Below are 18216 nucleotides of genomic sequence, written 5' to 3'. Positions count from 1 at the left end.
ACATTTTATCATATGCAGATAAAATAGATGAAGTGTATATCCTCTTGCACAGATCTATTTAGCCCTGTATGTGGTTTTGCTAGTTGATTTCCCAGGTATGTTTTTCAGAAAATGAATCCGAAAGTATCAGTGAGAAGTAGCTTGATCACTCCTATTATCTATATTTTGATGGAAAAAGAAAGCATCCTTATGAAACAGCTTATGAGTCAAAAGCTGATGCTTTAGAAGTATAATCACTACAAGATAATGAAGATTCTATATGTAGGGGCAGCACTGTCACAGATTTGCTCCTTCATTAAAATAAAGCAAAACTTGGAAGAAAACCTATGTGAAAGACCAACCACACACTTCTCAAGAGAGACAACGTGTAAGCAATCGTACTTCTCCCTCAAGCTACTTCTGCAGAAAATGGCACTTCCACACAGCTCTGCAGGGCTATGCTTTGCACACAGATTCCTGCATGACTCTTTTATAATTTGTGGGCCAGCAATCTGCCCTGCATTTGAATTTTGTAATGCAGGTAAAGTACGTGGACGGTTTGCAAATGACAGAGCTACGGACACAAGCACTATTGCCAGACAGTGACTGTAGAGTGTGATTTCATATTCCTCCCTTCCTGGCAGTCTCCAACGCTTTATGGTGTCTCATTGTGTGTATGCAACTAAAATATCATTCTTCTACAGTGCCTAAGCGCTGCCTATGTAATGGCACAGATGTGAAGAGTATGAGCTGACATATACATGTATCTAAAAACCTACCTTTACACAACACTGGTCTCGGTGTTGATTTCAATAAGACTAACACAGGGTCCTCCAATTATCAGCTTCGAGCTGGACTAATTATAAAGGAAGTTAACAAACTGATCATAATAAGCCTTCTGAAAGATTTACAGCATCTGCCAAATTCCCAGGGGTTGAAAACAGATATCTAAGATCTAAAGCAGACTCGGCATGAAGTTATTTTTAAACATGCTGGCTTAACAAATGGCCGAGAGGTAGGAAGTAACAATTTAATGACTTTTCATCTATCTCTACATATATAATTCCTATAGAATCCTATCTCTAAATTATACTGTGAATCATAAGTGAAACACACAATGGACACTAATTAGGATCAATCATTCTCACATTAAAAATGAGTAATGCTCAAAGCAATCTATTAAAGAAACCTGTAAAATTTTCTATGAGTGTTTCTTTTGTTACTGATTTGGTAGGATGACTGTCATCGGGCCCCCATATTAATATAATTAACTGTACATATTTCAGTCATTCCAATTGCAATTATTTCTATAGCATAACAGAGAAACAATATTAAGGTTGTTCAAATCTCAACCACCAAGGATAAACCCACCTCAACCATACATTAAACTTTATCTAATATCCATCAAGCCTTGAAAGAAAAGCAAAGCTCTTGAAGTATTGCAAAATCTGATTTGTCACAAAAGAATCTGTCTTTTTCTCCCACGAGCATGTTGTGAATACCAGCGACCATAATGGATTATTAAATAAAACTAAATTAACATTAATTTCAGTTAATATATGCATCACTGTTATAGAAAGTAAATCTGGATCCAGGTTTTTTGGACCCATGATCTCCAGCTACCACACCTATGCACCTACAGGAATATTCCAGCAAGCATACTGCAGAACTTCCTTAAAGAAGAATGTTAGTTTGGTTTATTGGAGTTTTTTGCCTCCTGGTTAACCAACATCCTCTAAGAGTAAGTGCTATCCGGTTCATAAATTATTACTAGGTCCCAGAAGACCACCTTTACCACCTTCCATCAGCTTTTTGGATTACAATACTGAAGTACAACTTTATTAACCTTATTAACATGGGAGCTCTAACTTCCTTGTATCTCATTCTCCTTTAAACACAAACAGTGAGGTTTGAGGTATGAAACTAGACGTGAATGACCACAAACTCCTCGAGCCTTTCCCCATCAGTGTACCATTCAATCTACGTTCCCAATGCCTGATATTCTTTCCTCTCGTGACACTGAGAGCCACACAGATAACTCTCCCTGTGCCACATGCTGCTTTGTTGTTTTGATTTAAGCACTAACAACACGAATTTTGGTGCTGCTCAGCTGAGGCCCCTACTGGGAACTGCTGGACTGCCCTCCTCACAGAGTCACAGAATGGCCGAGGTTGGAAGGGACCTCTGAAGATCATCTAGTCCAACGCCAGCTCTGCCCTAGGCACAAGCAGTTCTGCTCGGGGAAGGGACTCAAGGAGGAATGTGTGCCACATTTCCACTGCCTTATGGAAGCTATCAGACCTGCTGGGTCCTGAGAGAAACCCTAAGCAAGGTGCTTGAAGGCATTTTCAACAGGCTGAAAATGCATTAGCATCGATCACTGTAAACCAGCATGACACATGCTACATAAATCTTTTCATAGGTTTCAATGCGTGCTTATAAATGATTACCCAATTTTTTATTCAAATAGTGAATTTTATGTGTAAAGAGAGTAAAATGGGAACTACAAGCAGTGTTCATTAATACCTGTCCAACATCAGTAAGTCCCAAATAGTGTTCCTCAAACAATGTATTTGCAAACATTTGTATCATTAGATTTGGCTTCCCCTTGCTTTGCTGACAGTAGCTGAAATGACAGGCTAAGGCAAGGTCTGACAAGGTGGCTCCCGTGTTCAAGAGAACAGAGGCACCATTAATTAATTACATACCTCACTCTCAGGCAGGCAGGAATGGAAAAAGGAGCCAGAGCCACAAGGTGCCCTACACAGCAGCCAGCAGTGCTACTGCCGTGGAAAGAGGCAGCAAAATGTCTGACCAAGCCACCAGGCACTCAGGGCGAGGACTGCTCAGTGTACCTTCCCTGCCAACTCGCAGGCAACACGTAAGCGGGTACTGTCTTTAATGGAGGCTGGAGGTGTGATTTTGGAAACCGAAAAGCTCTTCTCCTACTTGGAGAGGTGGAGCCTGGGAATGCAACACAGCAGATCTGGCTGTGTCGGGCTGCAAGGCAGCCAAGCACCTCGTGGCTCTCTTGGGTAACCTTCACGTTAACACCTCCTGCAGCCAACAGAAGGACCCAAAAAGCAGCAAGGCCTGACTTCTGATCTTCTTGGTTTGTTCTCAGTTTCCACTTTCCAAGAAGACTGTGGCTTAGCCCATGCCACCTAAGCCAGTGGCAGTGGCCTCCAGCCCTGTCTGTAACACAGGTATCAGACAAGACTGTTTCAGCTATTTCAGTTTTTCAGATTGGTTGATTTTGTAGCTCTTGATACATAAGCAACTAATGAAATAAACAAATAACTTGTGAAGCACATTGGCTAAATTTATTTAAACCCATATGTGGTCCATCTCATCACTGAATTTTACTTCAGTTATTTTAATTCTGAAAGAGTGTTCACAATAGATACTGATGCAGTTTAACTGCTACATTTACATTCAGGCTTCCCATTACTTTGGAGTGGATATTTTGGAAGCTTTCAAACACAGCCATAGTCTATCTGTAAGGAGTCACAAGCTGAAGGCCATAGGTTATTTGCTGTCACGTTCAAGGTATGATAAGGACTGCCAAGATTTCTGTCCCTCATCTTACAGAGGGATTTGGCAAGGGTGATAATGCAGGGCTCGATTTCATGAGCAGAAGGTGACTACAAGTGAGGCAAGACTGCTCCTGAGACAGCAGCTTTGCTGTGAGAAATCCTGTCATTGAGTAATGCATTTATTAGAGATTATTAGTGCCTTGCATTGCAGCGCTTTTCATCTCCGGCATAATTTAGAAGATGGAAAGGACTGAGCTCCCAGCTCTGGGAGTGCACTACTACCTAGTTTACTGGCAGGCGGGATGCCACTGGCAGTTTTGCTGATGAGGCCCTGAACAAAACAAAGTAAAATAAAAGTCAGATGAACCCTTTAACAGGTTCATATCAAATCTGTAAAAGAGCCAAGAGGAAAAAAAAAAAAAAAAAAAAGTAAATCCCTTCTCTGGATTCTCTAGCTCCCTTTGTGGAGAGACAGCAGTGAAAAGCAACTAAAACATTAGCTTACAATAATCCAGAGAAAAATGCATTTTTCTGGTGATTTGACAGAATCTAAGGGTTGCTTTTTTTTTTTTTTTTTTTTTTTGCCTTCTTCAGTTGAAATGCTTAGCTCCTAAGAGGTTTTACAGTGTTAAATTTGTGAATCATCTCACTTTGTCAATACAGACAGCAGCAGGAGAGGCAGGAGGAGGCAGCATTGCTGCCCAGCTCCCCTGTGACTGCAGGTCCATGTTAATGCCAGATCCAGGCAGCGATAATTTGGTCTAGAGTAGGTTTAGGCAGATCGTCACATTCCTGGTAAATTACTCAAAACCCACAATGTGACTCTGACTCCAGATTTTTGTTCGCTGATGGAGTATAGATTACTCCTAGTCTGGCATAGTCTGCTAAAGTAAATTTAAACTGTCAACATTTTCTGAACATCCCTGAATCCACAGAACAAGTTTATACTAGATCTGTATTTGGTATTATGAGGCTTTAGAGGTTTTGGTCCTCTACCAGCAGCCCTAGAGCTTGATGTACTAAGCTGCTGAGGCCTGGCCTCAACGCCTTGCAGGGAGAAGAGGCTCTTCCCTGGGCCTGTCAGGAAGCCTCCACAAACGTGGAGCTGCGCAAACGAGCCAGAACCGTGGGTAAACACAGGCTCAGGGTGGTTACCTAAACACCACGTTCCAGGAGAACCATCACTACTGCTGCTGTGAGCAGTCATGGGAGGTTTTAAAATCAAGTGACACCTGCAAAGTGTTTCTGCACTAACACTGCTGTTCAGGTTGGTTATCACAGGCATTTCATTTGCAGCGCTGAGCAACAGATGGTTGTGCACTTGGTCAGAACAGCATATGTACACCGACATTAACAGGCCCATAAAGGGAAAAGGATGGTCGTGCATGTGAGCTAGTCTGCCCTACTAAGCATGGCACAACCTTGCACTGAGTCAGCAGACATTCCTCGTGTTTCAACAGATTAGCACTTTTTGTTATTTGTGAGAACCTCCTTTGCTACAGACAGATATGTGGGCAAGTTAACGTCCAACAAATGCAAGACAGTAACCAAGGGAAGCTCCAAGTCACACTTACAAAACCCAGTTTTAACACAAATTTAAAAAGTGATTATTCTGCACAGTACATAGTAACCTGCAGAACTCCTGATCAAAGGAGCTGTGGATGAGAAGACTTATGTGGATGTAAGGAAAACCAGTGAAGTTTATGCAAGAGAAACTCTGCTTTTGATGTAATTAGGAGCCCTCACATCCAGTTCAGGGAGTCCCTTACTGAGAACAGATGATTGCTTCGAGAGGATCTGAAGAAAACATCACATACTTATCCTGTTCTTATTTTTGCTCGGTATCCAACTATGACCAATGTTCGTCTTGGTTCTCCCTTGGGATCAGGCATTAGCCCAACCCTAACAAAACTTCAAAGTCCTCCCTGAGAAAGGGGATGAGAGGGAAAAGAAAAGAAAGCAGGAAGAAATCAAACTATTACAGAGCACAAACAGACAAAAAGGAGGGAGACCCCTTACAGAAAAGGGGTGAAAGGCTCAAATTGCAGAAACAGCAGTGTCCACAGCTCCTGGGAGGGATACAGAGAGCCCCACCACAAAGTTCTGCCTGCTGATGTGACAGCACATGAAACACAACCATTTCCAGTCACCATCAAGCTCCCTTCTCTTGGGGCTGCACATGGCCACGGCTTGGAGAGGGAGGTCCTACAGCCAGAGTATCAGGCAAGATGGGTCCTTGGTCTAAGCTCGCATGCCTGCTTTGATGTTATCACTGCAGCATAATAGAGTACCAGAAAAGCCTTTCTCTAGGATGAAAACAAGCTTTCACTAATATTTTACAAAATCCAGTCCCTGCCTCAATAGCTACATGGCAAGCGTTCAGAGATAGAATTTTTCATCAAAAAGATATTTTTATGAGTAGGAAGAGCAGCATTTTTTGCATCAGTTTCACTGTGGAACTCATAAGCCTGTTTCCAATAAAGCTTGCACCTCCCAGCACTACTTCTGGATGCAGCAGCCTACAACAGGGCAAAACCACAGCATGTATCCATGAAACCATAATCAAGCCTACAGTTGCATCGATGTTTGGCTGAGATATGCAGTAGACATTTCATGAGCAGCTGTTATTCGTAGTGCTCCTTTTTGAAGATGGGCATACCCGTGTCTTCTGAAGATACCTACCCATGGCTCTGGAGTCAGACAGCTCCTATGGTTGGCAGTAGAGCACTGACCTCCACAAAACATGACTGATGGAAGAGATGGTACAAGGCTGTTGGAAAGAGTCAGATCGAGAAGGAATGCTGAAGCCCACAAAGCATGGTCATCCTGGGACTCTGCTGCCCATCCAGGCCACCCGAACACAGATCAATGCAGCATGGGTCCAAACAGAAATTCTTGTATCTCATCACAGTGAGCTAATTCCAGCACTTCTTTGCCCTGCTAGGTATGCAGCACATCTTAGGGCTTCTGGCCACGTGAAGATCTGCATGTGCAGCTTGTAGGACTTGGAAAACTGGCCAACTCTGACCTACTTTTTCCAGGTTGTTGGGCTGACAAAGGGGAAGGGTTTGGCTTGTTTTCCTGTTGGAGCTCCCTTGCAAAATTCAGGTCCTGCTTCATGGCCTTGTAGGAAGAGCATTATCTGATGACATGTCAACAGTTAAATCAAGTATTGTAGCTAAGTTAGGGTGCTAAACCTGCCAGAAGTTATAAAGTGAGCAGCTGGATTAGTACTAAATGAGCTGTTGTAATGGAAACTGTTGCATCCCTGATCTATTACGAGCAAGCAAATCTCCAATTCCTTCCCTTTTGGCTAACTTTTTGGTTTAAAACACTGCATATGTGTGCCTGAACTGCACTCAAGTATGTGACTCTGGCTTTAAATGAACCAGCTTCAACACCAGGACCTATGGCTCAAAGTAAACACAACCCCATGGGTAAGTTCCCCCAACCTATTGACTTGAAGGAAACAAACAGCAAATGAAACCACAGACATCACCTCCCCTTCCCATGCATGCTGCTCGACTAGATCCTCGTGCCAGGGCCAGGCAGGTGCAGCAGGCGGGGACAGACACCCATTTGTCTTGCAAAATGCCACAACTCCTTATCTCCTTTGGAGAAGCGGAAGGCAGCCTGGAAGAACACCGACCACACTGAAAGAACATCTCCTTGACTTGCAGGAGACATATATTGTTCCTTGCTGCAGCATGAGCTAGCCAAGCCAAGAGCTACCTCTAGAAGATCCATCTAGATCCTATAGAAGATCCATCCCCACATTAGCAAGTTTTGGAAACAGGGTCCTAGTGTAAGAACCATCACTGTTTTCAAGCATTTCTCTTCCAGCATGCTGTAGTTTTGGATTCTGATCTTTTTCTGCAGGTTCTTGTATTGTCATGGAAGTAACGAAAGGCTTTGCAGTATGGAGTGGTATCTTCATAACACATTCAAAAACAAACATCAATTATATAAGAATCAACTACACTGAACACAAAAGAAAAGATTTTACAAGGTCTACTGACCCTGTGACCAACACAAAGCTGAGGAATGATGATGTCCTCTCCAAAAACACACAGACATTGAGATACTCTGTATGCTGCAGTTGCTCTTCTCCTAAATCATGCAGCTTGTTAAAACACTTACTCAGAAAAGTTCACTACCACTATTAGAGCAGCAATCACTTCCACAGAATTCAAACCTTCTTCAAAGGTAGAGCTGCCCTGATTGGATGTTATTAGGACAACATCCAGAGTGTGAGAGACACCATGAAAGTGGGACCATGAAATTAAAATAAGTGAAATCTTTAGAAGTTCTCTTCTATGAAGACAACAGAAAATGGGTAGATATTTGAAATCAGAAGGTACTAGACTGAACTGCAGAGAAAGACATAATTTCATATATGAATCATGGAATGGTTTGGGTTGGAAGGGACCTTAAGGATGATCTGGGTACAAGCCCCCTGCCATGAGCAGGGACAACTCCCACTACATCAGGTTGCCCAAAGCCCCACCCAGCCTGCCCTTGTACACTCCCAGGGATGGGGCATCCACGGCTTCTCTGGGCAACCTGTGCCGGTGCCTCAGCACCCTTCTAGTGAAGAATGTCTTCTGAATAACTGATTAAAATCTAAGATAAATGAAAATTATTTGCATGGAAAAAATTATGATGCAAGTATTCTTTTCTTAGTATTTTGATGTTCTTTAACACTGAGAAATCAAATCCAAGCTACCGCAGCTTGGTAACTCAGAGACTGGTATGACACAGATTCAGATTTGATTGCTAATCTCCATCACATCACTCTAATAAAGATTTTAAAGCTCACCGAGACAATAGGAAACCTCAGCCAAAAAAATAAAAATAGAAGCTAGAAAAACATCTGGCAGCTATCCTAGCTCCAATTTTCTCTGTTGTTCCAGTCACCCAGATTGGCCAGGAAATGAAGAAAACTTTTTGAATCAGCAGTGCTGTACATGAACTGTTCACACAAGGAAATTCATAGCCTGTGGAAGTGGCAGCCTATGGAAGTTACCTATGGAAGTGTTTGCCTATGACTAAGTTTTAAGGCTGATACAACCAGGTATGCTCTTCATTAACAAAGAGTGTAGAACATCTTTAAAAATTTGCTTGGAATTCCACAAGCTAGGCTTGGGGAGAAGGAGGTGTGGATAACTGCCACAGTGGCTGGGCCTCCATGCCCAGCCAAGTCAGAGCACCATGTACACCAGACCCAAGATCCCTTGAACAGCAGTTGACTGCAGATCCTTACATTGGATATACAGCAAAATTATAAGCACTTCCATACATTTAATAACTTGGGTCTACTTTAAACCTTCAAAACTATTCCTGAAAGCTATCAGTCTCAGAAAAAATAGCAAAGCTGTAAAACGTGGCTGCAAAGCACAGCAGTACTTCAAAATACAAAGTGATCAAAATTGTTGGCCACCCTTGCCCCATAAGCCAGAGCACAAGAATCTCCTCAGAAGGCAGCATTTGACAACCTGTAGAGATATAAAACTTTCCTGCACCTAAGAAGGATTTTCCAAAGAGAAGAGTTCCTGTTCATACACTGGGCAAAAAAATACATAAATAAATGTAAATGAATTGAAAATTTTCTAGTAGACTTTTTAACACCTGAGGCATTCACTTGTGGCATGGAAAAAAACAAACCATTAATCTCTCACGTTCCCAGGGCCTCCATCACCACCATGTTGAAAGGTTACTTCTCTTGCCCACAGAGCTGGTCACTATCTATAGAAAGTGGAGCAACCCTAGCAGAAGAGGCTGAGAGAAACCCACCAGAAGAGTCAAGAACTTGGTAGTGCCTCTCACACAGGACAGCAACAATCAGGACTCCACCCTGACCAGGGAATGTGATGTTATGTATCACAGCCACTCCCCCTGTTAGCAAGTCCTGTGCTTGAGAACAGAAACCAAGAGTAAGATTTCAGAAATTCCTTTAACAAGTTGCAGTTTTGACAAATCAAATGAAAAAAATACTGGCTGGCACGACCAGTAAAGGCCCTGTGCTGCTCACAGCTTCACGCATCTTTCTTCAGTATTAACAAGATCACTGATTTGATCAAATAGCTTCCAAGCTCCAATACACAGAGATGTGTATGTACATGGGAAATAAAAACATTGCTTCTGTTTCTGTTTTGGAAAAATGAAAAGTCATCTGAGTTGGGTTTTTCTGTTGTTTGTCGCCCCACACATACACACTTCAGGGATTTGCCAGGACTCCAAGAACGAGCCCTGGGAATTTGGAAGCTCACTGTGAGATGCCCGAGGTGCCTCGGGCTACAGAGCACTAGTAGCTGCCTCAGACAGGAAGCCAAGCAGGTTTCAATAGCCCTTAAGCACAGTTCTGCCAGGTTTTATCAGAGTGCTTCCTGAGTAACTATTCAGTTTCGATGATTCAGTCAGTTTTACAAAACATTTTCTTTTTTTACTGGAAGAAAATTCAGTGTTCTTGATGCATAATATTTGGAATTTATGCAATAGGACCATACCTGCCCTGATGGTCTTCTGGCTTTCTTTTTAACCCATTCCATAGTCCATTTAATATAATAATTCAACCCCTCTTCTTCCCTTCGCATGCTCCCCACACTCTAGCTCATGCCAGGATCCTGTGTCCTCCCATTTTGCTTGTCCTCTCCTTCACACAAACCTGTGGGGTCCCTAGGCCAGACCACTTCTCCCAAGGTTTTCTTACATGAACACCCTTTCAGAAGCTGCCAGAACAATGTCCCACAGCACCTTCTGCTTGTGCTTTTCTCTTCACCCCACAGTAGATGCTAAATGGATTTCCATTTCTTCCCCAGCCAACACTCCCTGCTATTTCTCCCCAGCCACCCACCTTGTTTGATATCAATGCTGGATACTAAACATAAAAGAATCATTCACCTGCTGAAGCAAAGACCGTGCATTAGAGCAGCTGCTGTAGTTTGACCTGAAAGAAATTCAAAACCCCAGGAATGTGCTGGGAGGGAAATCTGCATCTCAAATCAGCTTGATCAAAGAGCAGGAGCAAGGTACCACTCAGCCTGCAGTCTCAGGCTATGTAATGCTATGGATCAAGTGCCAGGGAAAGTGAGACATGACCTGACAGCAAAACACTCATCAGGAAGGAAGCAAGAGTATTCTTTCTATAGACTGAGCCAATATATTATTCTCTCTCTCTTCCCTCCTTAAGAACAGATGAGAGTTTTCATGGGTCTCTCTTCCTAGTTGTTTCCTGTTCAGCTGCTAAGTCTGGAGACTCAGAAGTGCAACTGAAAAGGGAAGAAGTGCTGGAGTCTTATATAGCTCCCCATCATGAGATCTGCTTATTCCCCCCCCACACTTTGTTGTACTGACTCAGCAGAGCTCTGGGCTTCTTTCTTTCCAAGTGTTCACACCACCAAACCACAGCCTTTTGAATATACAGCAGTTGCCAGTTTCACTATACTCAGAACAGCACTTCCGACTACGCCAAAAAACTAAACGTAGGTGGTGTCTGCTTGTAGGCAAATTGTTTACAACTCACTCATCTGTTCTGGATCGATGGAAAGAAGGAGTGGCAAATCAGCTTTCTGAGTTGAAGTGAACAAGCACTGAAATGGTTACACCACTCCAGCTTTAACAAGCAGGACGAGAAACAGAAACAACTACACAACCAATCTTTTAATGCATGACAATCTTGTTGTGTCCCCTTCCCCTGCCTACAGAAACAGTCTCCTAGAAAAAGAGGCAAAACAGAAAGAGAAATACTCACGCATGTCACCAATGGCTCCTTTTGTGACATTTGTGGCTTTCTTTACTGTCACAGTGAATATATGAGAATACTGGTGTTCCACCTGGAAGTCAGAGAGTTAGAGGTGATTAAGTTCCAGAATCAAAAAGCAGCTATTCTATTAAAACAGGTTTCATTTCATCCAAGAACTGAGAGAGAAATCCCCAAGCCAAAGTGCAAATGAAATGCCTACTGGATAAAGCATCTTAAAGCTGAACTGCACCCTGCAGCTTTACTGAAAGGTCAAGCCTTACACTAGGGTTGCTTGATTTTCCTGCAGCCACACCTACTAATCTCAATAAATAACTCTCCTCCTCTCTACAGAACCTGCTTTAAGGCATTTAGTCAGTCAAGGACAACTTGGTATGGTAAGAAAAATAAAATAAAAAGGGGGCTATTTTACCATGTGCTCATCTTTGTAATTACCTTTCCCCAGTAAAAAGAACAGGTGCAATTACTTCTGAGTACATGTTCTGGAACAGATATATGCATACTGCACACGGAAAGGATAAAATTAGTAAAGCACAGAGTATACTTTTTAGTACACATCATTATTCAAAGTGTAAGTGTCCCTAAGACAATGGAGTGAGGGCAAAAAGCAAGGTGTTGAAACATCCACAAGCAAATTTCACACCGTTTTTGGAGTTTTTTAAAAGAACTGCCTTTTAAAAGTAGCCAGAATATATGTCCTGAATGGAAGCAAGTGAGATTAAGAAATTAAAGTAAAAACCTCAATGGAAAGAGGCCAGTAGCTCACATCTATTTTGCTTACAGAGTCACAAGTTTGACCAAACTACTGAATGCCATCAGGAGTAGCATCACTGTGTACAGACACCATCAGCCTTCCACAAGGAAGCAGAGCATGGGTAAGCTGTAAGCACTCGGTATTACGACCAGGCACAAGTCCCCCACAACTGTCTCTGTGTGCTCATACCTACGCTGCTACCTTAACGCCCAGCCTGACCATAGCTTCTTTGGCTGCCCACACTGCCTGGACACTGGTTCATCCCCGGCACCAGCCCATGAGCCCTCCTGGGATGGAAACTGGGGCACCCCCTTGCCCCTGAGCTCTGCTCCTGCGCTAGGCACAACGTCCGAGCTGTTCTCCAGCTCCCAGAGGAGCTCAGGCAGTCACCTACAGCTCATACACACACCTGTGTCACAGGTCTCTGCCTTGACATTCTTGCTGTTTTTTCTTACTCACCCATTAGAATCATTAGGACAGCTAACCACGTACTGAAGATCTTGCAATGTATCCCAATCAGAAGAGAAAGGGAACTACCAGAATCAGGAAATTCCTTGAAGTTTACTTAAAATAACAGACAGCACCTTAAGAGTGGGACATGCTTATTCAGGCTGCACCCGGTGCTTTTTGTGTGTGTGTGTTTTGTTTCAAAACACCTTTTTTAAAGAAAGAAACAGACAAGCCAAAAAAAAAAACACACTACAATTCATTATTCATGGTTTAGCTTTAACAGTGGCTTGTACTTCCATTTAAGCTACAGCTTGCTTCAACTGCTAGACTTATAAGGGCAATCAAGAGGTTCTCACAGTTATTGCAGAACTGGTTGTTTCAGACAAGCCTCACTATTTCACATACATGATATTCTTGCACCACAACCAGACTGCATCCCGCTTCAATACAAATAAGATAAGAAACAACAATCTCTTGTAAGTTACATATCATCTGCTCAAAAATAAAAAATAAAAAATCAATCATCATCTATAGATAGCAAAAGTGGCTTGTGAATTCTTAAGTAAGAGATGAGTCAAGGCTCATTGAAAAAACAACAGCAGAAACATCAACTCCTCCCCAACTCTGCAGTCTAGAAGTTTGCAAAGGCACAGTCACATCACAGTGGCAAATACCTAGGGAAAATGCCCCCAGTGGTGCTAAGGGTATGACTTCACTGCAGACACTGGCTGACCCAGACAATGACTTGCTGCATCTTCATTCAAGCTGTAGTCACCCGCAGGTAGGGGGATGTCTGGAGGCTCGTTTCATGACAGTCTGCCCAGCAGGAAATACCAACTCTGTAATTTTTCCTCTGTAAAGCTGTAGGAGTTGTCTGGTTCAGAGAACAAGTAAGCAAGCAGTGGGAAAACTGTGGCAATGCAAACTATTAGCTTACAAGCGGTATACTGAAGCTGTCATTTCGCAGCAAGCGGCTCGCCAACTGCAGCAAAAATGGGATCCAGCCTCTGGCCAAGTCTCCCAGCCAGGACTGTTAACCTGCTCGGAAGTATCAAACTGAGCAGGAAGGTGTTAGACGTGTGACTTCACATCTATCGCCTACTTAATTTAAATCACCTATTTAACAGCCTGCCATGTCCTGACAGGAAGACATCCCAATAATTTCATGATATCTATCTTTTGCACTGCAGTTTCCACGAGTGGATGGAAGAACAGGAAGGAGGTCAGGACTTCTCACACAGCTACATAAAACTACCCCAGCTCTGAAATTACATGGTTTCAAGAATTTTTACAAGGTGTCAATCTCCAGAAAACAGGTTCTCTCTCCATCCCTTGTTTCTACCTTGCTTTTTGAGCATGCTCAAAGCTGTTTTATCAGTGTGTGCCACATTCATCCATGTCAGATCGCTGAAGTGCTGGTTTCACAATGCAGTGCTGGCCCCAGCATTTGTTCACCCAGACTGATGTTGTTATATCACTGCTTTGTCATATACAACCTTATAATTAAAAAGAAACAGCCCGAAGTACAAAGACACCACCCTTCCCCTTATTCTTAGCTGTTAGGAAAGCTCCTGTCCTTGCTTGAGACCACAAATCAGAGATCACTGAATATTTAGCAACAAAGAGGAGGCTGAAGTTATAATTAAGTTACGAGTATAGGACAAGGGCGTGCTGGATTTTGTTCTCAGCTGCTATGCGAAGCTCGAGGACAATTTTGGTCCCCAGAGTCCTGGCTGTAAAATGGTGATACTGCAAGATGTTCACCTACAGAAAGCACTTCTGGAAAGTAGTTTGCCTGCATCTCAGTCCTATCCATACATCTCACGTGCCTAAATAAAATGCCCACTGTCAAAACGAGGATAAAACACCACTCACTGGAATTTTCTCATTACAGCAATATGGAGATTGTCATTACTTTCTATTGCAAGTTGCTACCTAATGCTACCATGAGAACTGTTTTTTATTGATGTAAGCAGCAAACCTCTTAATTCCAGCTGCTGTTGTGCCAAGAGTTAACTGTGGCACAGGATTTGGTATCCTCCAAAAGCAATGTGAATACACAGAGGCCTGGTAAAACAGCAGAAAACCATTATGTTCTTTCCCCATGCCTCACCCAAAATAACAAACTGAGGCTCATAATTATAGAGTTATTAATATCTAGACTTAATCACATGCTTAGAAGAAATTTGCACAGGACTAAAATAAATGATCTCCCTCTTAGTAAAAATGTACACAGATACACAGGAAGCTTGAAAGCCTAGATCTTTTCTATCCTAAAATAAATGTTTTTAATGCAACTGAAGTGCAAACGGAAATTAAGGCAATTTTACACTTAGGATCCAGTTTCTAAGAGACCTAAATACCCACATTACCAAAGAAATGATCCCAAAAGACTTGCTGGATGTTAGTTTTTGGAAAGACTAAGTCCTACAGAAGTTAAAAGCCCCCTGAAAACACAGTATATTGACTCTAAACACTTAAATCCTTGCTAATTTAGATGACAAAGCTATGTTTTCTGATGTGACTTAGTTCACCTTATGTCTTGATAAAAATCTGTACATTGCCAACTCCTCAATTACTTCAGAGGAAAACAAGATGGTATAAATCACTTAAACATTGCAACACTGAGTGGAGCAACATCTGCATATCTTTAAATCTAAGACAGGTTAAAAATTGCAGAAGCTCACAAAACTGAAAAGCCTAAATCCTCTCTTCCAAGGTGACCTGGCTTTACATATTTCTTTCACTTTACTTCTTCCATAAGTTTTGAGAAGGAAGGAGAGAGGCAGAAGAGGGGAGAAAAGACAGAAACAGCCACCTTCAATATGCCTTCTCTAAAGATGGGCTTTCTAAGTTATGACAGAATATGCTCTCCTTGCTCAGTCCACTCCTTTTAGGTACAAGCACTAGGTTTTCCAAGTACACAGAACAACTGTTCAGTATCTCCTGCCCTCACACGTCTCCTTCTTTAACTCCTCCTCCTGCCTCCTTCCTTTTTTTTCCACCTTGAACTGTGTTTTTTCTCCCAGTAAAATTTCTCTTATTATCTAATTCCCCTCATTTATACTTTTATACATACTTTTGCACTACAAGTCTGGGAAACAAAACAATGCTCTAAAAATCTGCTGTAGCACTATCAGGTTTTGCCTGTGAACTTTCCACACTTACCAGGAAAGCAAGGAATTTGCATGTGTTGAATACAGTATTTTTCATCCCCCAGAATGCTGAGTCACAAAATATCACTCAATCAGGAGATATAAACCAAATACAAATCAGGAAGGTCTGGTATACCTTGCGTAATAAGGATTTACTACTTCTACTTCCTTAACTATAAGCAGGACACTCAAGCTGACAATTGAGCTGGACAAATGAAAATGCTTATTTTGTTAAATAACAGATTTTAATGAAGTTCATTCTTTTACATGGATATTACAAATAAAGGTAAATACTTGTGTATACACATACATTTTGAAGTTATTTCATTCATTATTGTAATATTTAACCCCAATACCAAGTTAACAAGTTATATTATGTCTCAACTCTTCTCTGAACCCAAAAGCATTTTGTGAAGCAACTCTGCAGCAACTCTGTGAACACCTTCTTTTATTCCTTCTAATCTTTCATAAAAAGAGGAAAGAATAAAAATAAAAGAGATCAGAAAATGCATAGTGGTTAGCATAAGGACTTTTGGAAAATGCAGAATTCTTTTGAGACTTTTAATGCCAAGTGTTATAAAAATGCACTATTTTGCACTGATATAAGCCTGCTGCCCCGAGTGTTCAAATTTTAGTAAAACTTTCCTTGCAATTTAAATTTGAATGAAAAAAGAACTCAGACTTCCATGCATTTTTCAAACAACTACAGAATCAGCTCTTGCATTAACAATAGTCCTGCCTGCGATTACAACATCGCTGCATCAGAATTCAGCACTGCCAGAGGACTGCAATTATTTGTTCTTGTGAAACTGTATCTTGTTCACTATGGTGCACATACTGGTGTCAAAAGAGGTATTTTGTGTGAATGAGTCAATGAAATGAGTGAATGCATCTGAGACCGCTTTCATAAAGGTACACAGCAAACCAAATATTCCATCCAGGAGAGGGCACTGATAGTGAAAGGAATATGTTAGCATATTGTTTTAAACACTTGTAAATAGAGACATCAACATGAAACTTGTCTTTACAGCAGCATTCACAGAACTGCATAGGGAGTAAAACACAAGTTTGACATCTGTAGGCTGCAAACTCACATAAAGGATGTGACTGCGTGGGGTGGAAACCACATTATTGATAAGAGATCATTTCAAGGAAGCACACACTATATTTTTAGCAATGTTCAACATTACGGCAAGTATATGGTAGCTATCTTTGAGTATGTATCACTTTTCCTGCCATGAGATTCTGGGACAATTACGAAAAGTAGCTCATAGGAACACAATCAGCTTGTTTTGAGATTTCAGTTTTGATAGAAATTGTGATTTCAGTGCTTACTTTAGAAAGTCATTCAAGCAGAGATATGTGAGAGCACACTGCAGCCACTGTGTTCAGCAAGCTGCTGACTGACCCATCCTGCTGGCTTGCCACCACACAACAGGCAGTTTTGTTCCCATTTTCCTTCTCCTTCCCTTGCCCCCTACTTCTCCACTCATACAGCTTGTCCTGCCCTTTGCTTGGGCCAGCTCTGACAGCACCTATCTCATCTTCTGCCTCAAACTGGTTTTCTCTCAGTTCAGCAAAGTCAGTGAGCTCACTCAGATCAGCTGCACTTCAGAGTTGGTACAAGGGATGCAGGAGGGCCACTGCAAGGCAGTGGGAAGGAGGGAGCACTTTGGCACCAATGTGTTGTTGAGCGGCACAGATCTTCTCACTGATCCTTACCTAGAGTTTATAGGCTGTATGTTGAAGATTCTCTTTGAATCAACATCATTGATAGACACTGGTTTAAGAACAGTGTATCTAAATTTGCCAATTCATCCCTCCACCCATACTGATGAGAAGGGAGAAGTGTAAATTCATAAAATTGTATAGAAAAACTGTATCGGAAGGGAGAAAGCAAGTAGCATAATGTTACTTTTGTAGGCTACTGACTAACAGCATGTAATAAACTTGTATGATAAACTAGTCAAATACAGGCACTTTAACGAAATACTTCAAACAGGCAATTCCCTTAAAACAATACCCTCGTTACTTTAAGTTAGAAGCCTGTATTCTGTTGTGACTTACACAAGAACAACTCAAAGTCATTACCTCTTTTTGAAAAGTTGAGTTTCTTTCAAATTTCATTCAAATAAATTTCTTCATAAGTTTGCTCTAACCACACTTAACTTTACTTAAAGGAATTCACAATAACTCTAGTTCTGTGTGCTTATTAGAATAATTTATAAAAGAATACATGATACAAGACAATACATGAGAAACTATAAGTAGAAGACATATAGCTACTTACCACGATGTGTTGATAAGGATCTATGAAGGACATTTTTGTCTCAATTTTTATTCAATACAACTGTCAAATGTCTAGTTCAATTCCACACTGAAGAGGCTTCTCAGTTATTCAGAGGTCAGTATGACAGATCCTTTAACTATTAAATAATGAAAAAAAAGGTAAAATTCCTGTGTTCCTTTTAAACTATATTTTGTAACAGAACAAACAAGTTCATCCATTTAAAATGTTCCCACAATTCATTTGTTAAACAAAACTTTATTTTCATATAAGCTACTGAGGTAGAGATATTTACT

General features: G+C 41.5%; 1 protein-coding gene across 2 annotated transcripts in view; it reads right to left on the bottom strand.

Moving 5' to 3' along the window:
* The window catches only part of PLA2G4A (phospholipase A2 group IVA), a 63625-nt gene extending 45621 nt beyond the window's left edge, over positions 1-18004 (bottom strand). For both annotated transcript variants that reach the window (XM_084291405.1, XM_084291406.1), the window contains exons 1-2: positions 17924-18004; positions 11266-11347 (exon numbers count right to left, since the gene is read on the bottom strand). In XM_084291405.1, coding sequence (XP_084147531.1) covers positions 11266-11347; positions 17924-17956 — 115 coding nt within the window. In that variant the 5' untranslated portion in view covers positions 17957-18004. The remainder of the gene's footprint in view (positions 1-11265; positions 11348-17923) is intronic.
* Positions 18005-18216: the final 212 nt, after the last annotated feature.

This window comes from Netta rufina, assembly GCF_964035555.1.
Source record: "Netta rufina genome assembly, chromosome: 8".
Lineage (NCBI taxonomy): Eukaryota > Metazoa > Chordata > Aves > Anseriformes > Anatidae > Netta > Netta rufina.
Note: the sequence above shows the minus strand (reverse complement) of the source record. Positions and strands in the feature narration are given on the sequence as shown.